At 37.2% G+C, this 12,897-nt stretch overlaps 1 protein-coding gene across 21 annotated transcripts in view; it reads left to right on the forward strand.

Moving 5' to 3' along the window:
• mbnl2 (muscleblind-like splicing regulator 2) overlaps positions 1–12,897 on the forward strand; it is a 91,763-nt gene that overhangs the window by 19,887 nt on the left and 58,979 nt on the right. For all 21 annotated transcript variants that reach the window (XM_056258656.1, XM_056258651.1, XM_056258636.1 and 18 more), the window contains exon 2: positions 5,668–6,356. In XM_056258656.1, the coding sequence (XP_056114631.1) occupies positions 6,183–6,356 (174 nt within the window). In that variant the 5' untranslated portion in view covers positions 5,668–6,182. The remainder of the gene's footprint in view (positions 1–5,667; positions 6,357–12,897) is intronic.

Here is a 12,897-nt window from a genome sequence, read left to right on the forward strand (position 1 = left end):
CAGGTGCTGGGATTGTGCGATGGTGGAGCATGGATTGAGGCGTCCAAAGGACTCTTTTTAACACCAGGTTTTTTCGCTTTCCAGTTCTGGAAGTCGGCCTCCCTTTGGTCCCGTTGAAAGTGCTGCCAGAAAGGAAGCTTTGCTAATGTGTTTTTTTAAGAGCTCAAATAGTGCCGCACACAAGAATCTCAAATTACAGCAGCACCCGAAATCTTTTTGCATTGACTGCTTGACAGTTTGGACCTTTAGGCCAGTTATTTTGACGTGTGACGCATTGAATGCCTTGATTCAGGGCTTCAACACACAGTTTCAACTGGGGACGAGTTGGTAGGTTGTCAGGTGGCTTGTTGCCCTATTTATTCTTCAGGAAAAGCATTGCAGATTTAATTTATTTAATTAATTTAATTAATTTAATTATTTAATTTATTTAATTTAATTTAATTTAATTTAATTTAATTTAATTTAATTTATTTAATTTAATTTAATTTAATTTAATTTAATTTAATTTAATTTATTTATTTTATTTTTCCAAAGCGGAAATTCACACATTACAAAAGCACAGTACAATATAAATTAGTTTTTACATTTTATTATATTATTTTGAAGATTGCTACAGTCTTAAATTAATTCAAGATTTTACAAGGGAAACTAATAGAGGCTTGCTTGATTGAAAAATAAATAATATACGAAGATAACAAGATATTTTTTTTATCCTTGTTTTAAATACTGTGTTTGTTGTTGCTGTGTCATTATTTTATGATTGTGCTGTCTGCGTTATGCAGATTAGTATTTCTTTTGCACGACACCTGTTGCATTCTTCTTAAAGGGTCGATTTTTCTTATTATGCCTCAGTTTTGATTTTTCTTTTTTGTAGGTGCACTCTTGTGGTTGCTAGGCATTGTGGGAAATAGAAAGAAGAAACAGACCCTTAGCAACAAGAGTGGAAAATGAAAGAAACACTCAAGCTCATTAGATTACGCAAATGCTTGCTGTGTGTTATTGGTGACAGACAAAAGGAGGGTCCAGATCACCACAGGTCCTAATAAAAAGCTGAATCGATCAAGGTGGCTGTGCTCTGAATTGAATACTAATGTTTTGCTTACTGCATACCTCATTGTGTCTTAATTTCACTACGTTGCTTGTAATAATTGCAATTATTTTGCATTTTGTATTTGATTTTATTTAAATGTTTTAACATTTGGCAGTCTGACAAATTAATGCGTCTAAAAAGAGATGCCGTTAACATGATATTCACTGCAGCGTGTTTGTGTTATACTTCACATTTCAGCAAATGTTGTGGGTCATCATGGTGTTTCGTGCTTGCTTTGCACACAACACTGGCCTATACTACACACATATACTGTAGGGCTCCAGACTAACGTTTGAGAGCAGAAGCATTGGGGATTGTTAATCATAAAGGCAATTTAATCATAATATTACTATTGTTTCGCATTAATAAGTGCAGTTACTAATAATATTGCGTTTATTTCTTGAAAATGCACAAATTATTAGTTTTATAGGGATAATGTTTGATATTCAACTGTTATTAAATGGACCATTGTTCTTCTATAGTATCAAACTGAACTGACCGGCAGCTTCAGTGATTATAAAAGGAGCGCTCTTTACTTACTTTCTGTGTATTGAAGTTTTAGTTTTTCTCGAGACTTCGTGACTTTCCACACTTCATACTTCAGTACAAAAAAGTGTGAAACTTTGACAAAAATGTATTTCTTGATGATTTGATATTTTATAATATCTGAATATAAACTTAAAAGCACAATGTGTGTGAAAAAAAAAAGTGGAAATGGCTAATAAGCCAATAAGTGCTCATCTGCCACCAGCTACTGATTATAGTGGTAGTTTCATATATTTTTTTATATTTAAATAAAAGCATTTGTTTGCCACGTGTTAGTTTTCCTATGTCTTGGGGACAATCTTTGATAGATGAACAAGTAATGTTTTTAGTCATCACATTAAAAACACATTTGAACTGGATAATGTAAAGCACTTTGAAGTGCTGGAAAAAGTGCATGAATTTCACTCAAAAGGTTGTACGAACCCTGAAATGAACAATGTAAAAAACATTTGAATATTTATACGTACAGTGTACGTAACACTGCCACAATACCATGGTTACATTTAGCGTTACTACATTAAGTCCATGGTGAATGTTTTGTGGACTGAAAAGCATAGCACAATGTTTCTCTTGGTTTCCACGTCAGCGCTGTTTGATCTGATATATATATATACAGTATATGGTTAATAACAGAGAATTCTGCACTGAATCTGAATGCTTCTCGCTGCGATGTATTAATAACTCACTTGATAGTTGCACCAGTGTCATGTGATTGAGACTAGCCCGCGAGTAAACCTGTATTTAGCTGGCGCTGCGCTGTCTATTATTGGTCCGAGCTGATAAGCGGTCCGCGCCGCGCAGCTCAAACGAGTCGCACGGTTTCGTTCTGCATTCGTTTTGTTCGGTTCATTGTTTCTCATATGCAACAGAAATGGCAGCTTTTATCATTTGGGCAATGTGGTGTTGGCACCAGTGCGACCTCTAACAACATTTTGTTGCACCGGCAGTTTTTTACACATGTAATTTACACATTTAATTTGTGTAGTCCTATACTGTCTGACATACAAAAAAAATGAGTACGAGTACAAACCCAAGCATTCAGGTTCCTTCAGAACTTGTTCAAACTTGTCTTTTTAATGCATACAATACCTCACCGCTAAAAATGTGTATTATACACAATGCAAAGGCTTGGGTTAGTATAGTGTTCAGCTCTGTACACACAGTCGTTGTCGTTTGGCTCTTGTCTGTTGGCTTTGCTGTAAGTGGAGGGGACGTGGCCGTCATTACACAGTAAAGTGAATCTTCTACGGCGGCTGCTGATATTTACGGGCTTGTTTGGTCTGCCTGCACCACCCCCACCCTGACCCGTACCCTTCCCGCCTCGCCTGCAGTTTGCACAAGAAAATATTTCCAGATGTTCCAAGAAAAGTCCTCTATTTCGACAGCAATGTTTGTGTGAGCTTCACAAGTCATGCCAGAGGCGGCGTTTTATTTGAAGATTGGGTGTTGGTGTTGTTATAAGCGGCTCCAAATCTGAGAGGTAATAGTTTATTCTTATAAGGGTTAATAATCCTATATAAGGGTTAGTGATCATGAAAAGTTCTGCTACTGTAAAGAAGAGTATCTTACTGGCAGCTGGATTGGCATTTGTCTATCAGTCTGTCTTTCTATCTATTGTTTTGTCTATCTATCTATCTATCTATCTATCTATCTATCTATCTATCTATCTATCTATCTATCTATCTATCTATCTATCTATCTATCTATCTGTTCTATCTATCTATCTATCTATCTATTGTTCTGTCTGTTCTATCTATCTATCTATCTATCTATCTATCTATCTATCTATCTATCTATCTATCTATCATTCTGTCTGTTCTATCTGTCCATCTGTTCTATCTATCTATCTATCTATCTATCTATCTATCTATCTATCTATCTATCTATCTATCTATTGTTCTGTCTGTTCTATCTATCTATCTATCTATCTATCTATCTATCTATCTATCATTCTGTCTGTTCTATCTATCTATCTATCTATCTATCTATCTATCTATCTATCTATCTATCTATCTATCTATCTATCTATCTATCTATCTATCTATCTATCTGTCTGTTCTATCTATCTATCTATCTATCTATCTATCTATCTATCTATCTATCTATCTATCTATCTATCTATCTATCTATCTATCTATCTATCTATCTATCTATCTATCTATCTATCTATCTATCTATCTATCTATCTATCTATCTATCTATCTATCTATCTATCTATCTATCTATCTATCTATTGTTCTGTGTGTTCTATCTATCTATCTATCTATCTATCTATCTATCTATCTATCTATCTGTCTGTTCTATCTGTCTATCTATCTATCTATCTATCTATCTATCTATCTATCTATCTATCTGTCTGTTCTATCTATCTATCTATCTATCTATCTATCTATCTATCTATCTATCTATCTATCTATCTATCTATCTATCTATCTATCTATCTATCTATCTATCTATCTATCTATCTATCTATCTATCTATCTATCTATCTATCTATCTATCTATCTATCTATCTATCTATCATTCTGTCTGTTCTATCTATCTATCTATCTATCTATCTATCTATCTATCTATCTATCTATCTATCTATCTATCTATCTATCTATCTATCTATCTATCTATCTATCTATCTATCTATCTATCTATCTATCTATCTATCTATCTATCTATCTATCTATCTATCTATCTATCTATCTATCTATCTATCTACCTATCTATCTATTGTTCTTTCTATCTATTGTTCTATCTATCTATCTATTGTTCTGTTTGTTCTATCTATCTATCTGTCTATCTCTCTCTCTATCTCTCTATCAATCTATCTATCTCTCTATCTCTCTCTATCTCTCTATCTATCTCTATCGCCTTGGTTAGTTGGGGACATTTAATTTAATATTCAACAATATTATTGATCTGCCTGCATTGACACCATCATATGAGAACTGAACTGAGCTGGACGATGACATCACTGGGTTCTCCAGAGCGGCTATATATATTTGAACTAAATTAATTACTTTTTTTACAATAAAAATGAACCATCACTGAACTTACTTAAGCTGGACTGTGATGATATTTTCTTCTAGAAACAAACTTTGTTGCATTATTTTCCTGTTATCTCTGTAAAGCTGCTTTGAAACACTCTGTATTGTAAAAAGCGCTATATAAATAAAGGTGACTATCCTTTCTTGCTCCGTGTTTAATGTGAGCTGGTCGGGGTGTTGTGGCGCTCGTCGCTGGCGGGATCGCGTCTGGAATATGCATCTGTTTCAGTCCTTTTCAGGCGGTTGAATGACTGCCAGGAATATTGCGCCGCTGCATATTTTCTATTGGCTGAAGTCTCTGGCGTTACTCAACAGGTTAGGCCGTCTCTAATGGTTCAGGAAGGGGTGTTTTCCTTTAGTGTTTGAACACCTCTGCATTTGACCGAATGTGACACTGTGCTTAATCGATATAGCTGTTTTTTCCATACGTGCTTTGATGCGACACATATTACACTGAGTTGCTTCTAGCTTTAGTTCATGCTTGTGATGATGTTCCTCATTTGTTAGTCTCTTTGGATAAAAGCCTCGGTTAAATGATTAAATGTAAATATAATCCTTAAATGGCCTATGATTAGATAACACCAATGCTTCAATTTCCAGAATAACACCCGTCTGTTATTCCTTTTACTGTAGGTGGATTCTATCTATCTATCTATCTATCTATCTATCTATCTATCTATCTATCTATCTATCTATCTATCTATCTATCTATCTATCTATCTATCTATCTATCTATCTATCTATCTATCTATCTATCGAATCTGTCTATGTATCTATCTGTCTATTTATCTCGAAATATAAAATATCTCTATATTACTTTGTTAAATATTTACTAGACCCTAGTAAATGCTACATAAACAAATTAGAGGTGTAAAGTAACAGTTAAATGAAGAAAATTTAATGTTGTGCCTTCTATAAATGGTCCTATTCATGATGGGAAACTATTATTGGCCTTGTTTCCTAAACAAATCAAATCTTGGCCTTCTTTTCCAGATCCCGGACAGAAGAAAGTGCCTTTTCTGACGTGGTTCCTACTTGAAGCTGCTCTCCGCGCCCATCCTACACTGGCTTGGCCTCCGAAAAGATCTCAATTCCTCAGACTTGCCAAAGCACAAGGAACCAACACGCTCTTTCCATTCACGGACCATTATTAGATCTTGTTCCAAGGAGAGCCATTGCCTTCAGGTAGAGTTTTCCACAACCGTCGGCCTCAAGACCATTTGGAGACCTGGAGCATGTTCTTATTGTCGCTCCAGTGTTGTGCACCTGGGACTAAATGACTGATGAGCGACTTGACAGAGATTGACATCTTCACTGATAGCGGCCATCTCCCATGCGACAGCCAACGGGGGTCTGAATGTGACATCTCTATTTAAAGGACCTCGCCAACAAACTGAGACAAACCTCAAAACTACATCAAGAATCAAACACATTCGCAGACTATTAAAAAACAAGTCAACAATCTACTGACGCCATAGAGCCTGCAGGTTCTCGACACAACTTTTGCTATGGCTTTAAACATCGCGTCGATACGAGACACGAAATGGCTGACTCTCGAGGTGTGCCGGCAGTTTCAGAGAGGGACGTGCTCGCGCAGCGACGAGGAATGCAAATTCGCGCACCCACCCAAGAGCTGCCAGGTGGAGAACGGGCGGGTGATCGCCTGCTTCGACTCGCTGAAGGTACGATTTTACACTTACGTGATGCATCTTTTTGTTTGCAGCTTTCTTTCAACAAGAAGACATTTGATTAGCTCGGACTCATTCCTAATGTCATTTTTTGGTGGAAAGACTCATTTTTGAGTATTGTTTTGTTTCATAAATAAATCCAAAGAGCGTGAAGCATGGCTAAGGGATGTTTTTAGGCATGACCTTTGGCGAAATGCCTTTAACGTAACGTTAACCAACTATTTAGCCGGCTCGCAAAACAGCAATTTGGCGCATTACTATAGAATTGCTGTCACAGATGTGCATTTATCTGCATTTTACATCATTGGCCAATCAGAGTTGAGTACAAAACAAGGCGATCTATGTTCCAGAAAATACTGTAATTGTGATTCATCCACCAAATATTATTTTATGAGTGAAACTATAGGCTATTTATGTTGCTATTTAGCTAGTTATCGCATTCAGTTGTGTATTTTGACACATTTTAGAGCTGGAACTTTGTTTTATAATACGTAAGTTCACTATTGCATGGCCTTTTTCTTAGTTTTATTTAAGGGTGCTCCGATTGATCGGTCGCCGATCATGATCGGCCGATAATTGCTTTGGGATGTGTGATCGGCGGTCTCTATAAAGGCCGATCCAGAAAAGCCGATCAGATGACGCAAAACTCGCGAGACCATTTTTTTACGCCTGGTAAAAATGGCTTCACCGGTCTGGCAATTCTACAACAGGGCTCTCAAGTGTCAAGCATTGAGCGTGACAGTCACTCATTTCGGTCTTTTGTCACGCTTTCCCGCCACACATTGTATTTCTCACGCTGAAAAACTATTTGTAATATATTTAATATGCCGCAGCGGCCAAAACTCTGGCCGCGCCGCTCTCACTGTGGAACCGGCATGAATCAAGTGCGTTTCCTCTGGTGTTGTTCTTCGAGCTACACAATAGCCAATCAGAAAATAGCACTATTGTATCTGGGTAAGATTTAACGCAACAACCAATGACAAAAATGTATCCAAACCCCCACCCCGTGCGTCCGTCAAATCACTCGTACATATTTTTTTCTCTCATCAAAACTGAATATGTTCATCAGCGGTTACAGTTATATCAAGCAAGGATACGTTTGTGTTTTGTGATTACACCGGAATGAATAGAGTCCGCAACGGCGATAGTTTGAAGCGCGCGTCCGAGTGAAGACTGCACAGAGCGAGGCACAGAGCACTGTATCCATGACACTGATCGCCGCGGCAACGAGCGCGCAGCTTGAGTTCAAAAACACATAGCGCTAGATTTCTTATTTAATAGCGAACTAAATGAATGATCTGCTAGTTAACTGAAGATGTTTTATTTATTTATATTAGGTACATTGTGGGACAGACTTCACTGGATCTAAAAAAAAATCAATCTAACCATAGTGACCAGTAGTGGTGGCTTTCTTAATATGTTTAAAATAATTTTGCAAGGGTTCTTCACACACACACACACACACACAAAAAGGTTTCTCTACCTCTCTCTTCCTCTCTAAATGCCCACAAAATCTAACTAAGCATCCCAGAAAAAAGCAAAGTTATAGATACAGATATGGAAGTTGTTCGTTTTTGTTTTGTTTGTTTTTTTTGTTGCTGTGCACTTTACTACCGGTGGTCCTTTAAGTGTATTAGAAAAACTGATGGCTGACTGACTCAAAACATTATTTTGGCTATAGCCTTTTTTGTTGCTGTTTTTAGTTTAAAGTAGTCTAAAGCTAAATTTAAAGACTCAGATGTTCTGTCTTTTATTTATTTTATTTTACATTCTACAGGAAAGTTGTATGTCAAGCCCTAAGCTGCTCCCAATAACCAAGCTGCTATGTTAATACATGTTGCTTGCAAATAAATACACAGGTGTCAATTCATTATGCATTGTCTTCTCTTAAATGTAATACTTAATGTAGGCTACATTGTTGTTAAATATAGTTTAATAAGTAATGCTACATGATAAAAAGAAGTCTTCAAATAGACCCTGTAATCGGTGATCGGTATCGGTATCGGGTGATACAGCTTCCAGTAATCGGTGATCGGCCCCAAAAATCCTGATCGGAGCACCCCTAGTTTTATTAAACAGCACCAACAGCAATGTGATAAACGATTCCAGATAAATAATTGTGTTAATTAATAATAATACACAATTTCAACAAAGCAACTTGGCGCATTGATATACTGTAGAGTTGTGGTCACAGGCGTGCATTTATAAGCATTTCCCTTCTGACAAAAACATGGAGATTTAAAATTCTAGAAAATATGGTAATTGCTATATGACAATTCTAGCTAGTTATCGCATTCACCGTGCGTTCACAGGTGTGTATATCCATGTATTTTTAAAGTTGGAACCTAAATTCACTTTGTGTGCATAAACACCATTTTTGACTGTGATTAGTTTCTAGGCAATTATTATTATGTAAATGAAGCACGGGAACTTGCTGCACCCGGTAATTGATCGAGTGAACGTCAACACATTTTTTGAGGACACTTTTTGTGTTGCTGGCAAATAGCTTGTCTTAGTGCAGCACTCTCAAATTAGAGTGCATGTGTCAGCTCTGCCACACTGCATACTGCACACTTCAAATAAAGCTGACCTATAGAGAGCTAAAGGGCAGCGCCGCTCTCTCTTATCCAGCCAGTTTTATGTCTTTCCATCTAACGTTACCATGCCATGTCCGTCATATACGGCCTGGCAGTGGGTTTCGGTGAATGCCCGTGCTGTTTTTAGAACCGTGACCATGTGCAAAACAAATGCAGTGAGCAATAATTAAAGTGTCAGATTTTAGCCCATGCTTTTTAGTTTTTTGTTCAAATTAGGCCTGTCAAACGCGTTATTAACGGTGTTAACGCAAACCCATTTTAACGGCGTTCATTTTTTTTATCGCGCGATTAACGGTCTTTTTGGCCTAGCAAGCTTTGTAGTTTTTTTTCACAGGCTTTTGCAACAGGACGCGGCATGCGCGGCGCTGCGCTATGAAACCCATTCATTTCAATGGCTTGCGCCGCGCGAGGACGTTTTGAAAGCGCAAGCGGATCTAGCTAGACCGGAAACAAAACAACAGGCACAAATAGGCCAAATAGTAGGTTAACGTTACGTTTTGAGTGGATGACGAGCGCGAGACGCCGAAATGGATGCCAATAAGATTCTGAATGCAAAGTAGACCAAAGTGATCTGTGTTTTGTCGTTGTGAACTGAGCTATCATCATCGCAGCACGTCCAGTCTGAAACACCACTTGATGATGGCCAAGCACACACACACACACACACACACACACACACACACAGCTGATGCGAATTCTCCGCCCCCTCGTCAATATCAGGACCTCGTCAGTATTTCTTTCACCCTTTTATTGATGGACAGTGTTACATTGTGTGAGAGATTATTTGCTCCAAGTGAGAATGTTAGTGTGAAATTGAACACAGTATATGACAATGTTGTTTTCAATAAAAAAAACATATGCACAAAGCAAGTCGATCCACTTTTCCATGTTGATAAGAGCATTAAAATTAGAAAAAAGAATGGGACAAAAAGAAATCTTGAGACATTTAGAATAGATAAAAATGTGCGATTAATCGTGAGTTAACCATGACATTAATGCGATTAATCGCGATTAAATATTTTAATCGTTTGACAGCACTAGTTAAAATACATTCTCTTTACCCAGTGTATTGTTTATTGACTACTGTATGGCATTCATGGGTTTATCTCTCCCAACACTGTATCATTAAGCCTCCCAGGCACCATCTAAACATTGAGAGCGGCTCACTCAGATCTGTCAATCACTTTCCAGCTCAACCTATAGTGAGAGTTTGGGGCGTGGCTACATTAGTAGGCGGAGTCAGAGGGTGTTTGGATGCTGGTGCTTTGCATTCAGCCTCGGATACAGGAGTGCAAGACAAAATTCTCTGCATTTAGACCTTCAAAGATTAAACATGTACACGTCAAAGCGAACAGGGCATTGCGATGAAACGCACTACAGTGTACACTTCAGTACCATATAGCATCCTCATGCTCATGCATTGTTCAGAAAGACAAATGTACAGTTCATAATGTTTATTCACCGTTAATGATTATTCACATCAATTCTATAATAATGCACCATATCTGGTCAGGCTAATGAATAGGTGGAAGAATAGTTTATTAAGGGTGTTCATGGAGATGAATTTAAGAGGGGTTTAAGGCATAGTATGCTAATTAAAACTGCTTACAATATTTTTTTTTAAATATAAAAAAGCTAATTTCCTAAAAATCTCGCTCGTATCTCTCGTTCAAATCCTGCCATCCCGCTCTCCCCAAAAGCTCCCCAAAGCTGCTAATGAAATTACCAAAATATGCTGTATGTTGCCGAAAAGCGTAAGCTGTCTTCTGTCAGGAGCAATTTGAATTATTTTGATAGTGCAAATGGTTGAAGAGTTACTGTAACATGAATACAGCGATGACGCGCCCGGTTAAATATGGTTAAAGTTGTAATTTTATTGTGTTTTTCATTATTTTTTCAATACATCTATATATTTTTCAATACAGTTTTAGCTATTTTAGTACATTTAGTTGTTTTAGTACAAGTTGATATGAGAAATGTAGCAGCTAGCTGAAATATGAATAAAAAACTTTTATATTTGTGAAAATGTTTTTTTTTTTTAAATGTTTTTTGTTTAATTTAATAACCCTGCCATGACCACCCTAGCAAAACTTTTTTTTTTAAATGATAAATAATGTAGACTAGTGACGACTATTATTAACAATAACGTGAATTATTTATTAAACACTGTCTTTTATCATATTTTTCCAGTAAACTGTACTGATCACAAACTGATCTTTTTGTTTGATCTGGGTCACGTAATGTTTCACGACACAGATGGCCGTGAGCCGAGCGATACAGCAATACATGTTTTAATGCGGCGGAAACACTGCGCCGGTGACATTGACAAATGCGCAGTAAAACTGGAGCAGCTCCTATCTCTCACAGGAATAATAGACTTAAGATGATACTTACCTTCATGTGCGCTGCAGTCCCGCCCTTCAAAAACAATCGTCAACAGCTTACACACACTCTGCCGTGTATCTCGCAAATTAGGCAAGGTCACTATGTAGGTCAGTGTGAGAGGATAGTGTTACGAGGCATGTGGGCGATCTCGATGCACTGAACCTGTGAGCTATAGAGGTTGTATAAGGATGGATATTTTGAAAGCTGCATTGACTGAGTTTTATCGCAGGTCTAAAGCTGATATGTGACAGTTTAAAAGGATTTACTGAACTTGTATTGTTTTTCTATGTGCATTTAAATTAGCCAAAGCTTCTGCAATCACATTAACCCGTGGTCATGCATGCTCAGACTTTCAGTTCGCAGGGCCAAAGCTACATTTATTCAGGCAAAATCAGCCTGTAGTGCTGCACAACTATTCTTTCGAGCTGTCTCGTCTCTGTTGCTCAGAGGTGAGGTGTACTTGTGTCAAATATCTGCTGAATTACTGTAATTTACCATCGACTTGCGGTCTGTTATGGCAGTTCAGGTCTGTCAGAGATGACGGCTACCTAATGTGATAACAACTGCCTCCAGTTAGCACAATCGACCACACCGTTTTGCACATCATAGGGCTTTCGGGGGGGGGATTGGGTGGGTGCAATGTGGTGCATCATGTGATTCATGTCACAGTTTTAAGACTAAACCAAACCTCCACCCTAAATTGCTAAATCCCTTTTTTGTTCTTCTCTGAGCAAGTAGACGTATAGATTCTCAAAAAAAAAAAAAAAATATATATATATATATAATAGGCATGTGCCGGTATCAAATTTTCATGCTGCGATTAATTGATTGAGCTTTTATCACGGTATACGGTATTATCACGATATTTTAATTGCACAAGAGAAACGGAAAAACAAAACAACTTGCATCACATTGTGATTGTCAAAACATTTGGTAACTAAAAACAGAATTTTATTAAGTTTAGTGACAACATGCTACAATGTTTACATGGTACAATGACTGGTAGGCTACTGTTTGTATTATTGCTTAACACAATTTTCACGAATTTAATTCTTCTTGGATTTGATTTCAATCTTGATTCAATATTAGGTAGGCTATAGGTAAGCCTGCATGTTCATTTTTCTTAAGAAAAGATATCTCTCACATAATGCTGTAAACATACAGAGAGGAATTAAATATAATGCGGGTTTCGTTATAATAACAATTATGTAATGACAAATAAACATTAAAATATGTAATATAGTGCACATATTCAGCAAAATGCTCCTCTCTAGCCTATAGCTATTTTTTCTAGTCAACTAACGTGCTGGTCATTAAATGGCTTTTATTAGGTAATGAGTGAGAGTAAATGAGTGTTTATATTAGACTAGAGTGCGCACTGCACCGCATGAACACAGTGCTTGCTTATACATGTGGGTATTGTTCACATCAGAGTGCGCACGTGTTTTGCGCAGCATATACGCAGTGTTTTTTAAGCGGTTGATGGAAAATAAGCTAATGCGCGTTCTCAAAATGTAAATTCGGATTTGGATCTATTATTTTTCACGGTATTT

Source organism: Rhinichthys klamathensis, unplaced genomic scaffold, assembly GCF_029890125.1.
Source record: "Rhinichthys klamathensis goyatoka isolate OS25496 unplaced genomic scaffold, OSU_Roscu_1.1 h1tg000157l_1, whole genome shotgun sequence".
Classification (NCBI taxonomy): domain Eukaryota; kingdom Metazoa; phylum Chordata; class Actinopteri; order Cypriniformes; family Leuciscidae; genus Rhinichthys; species Rhinichthys klamathensis.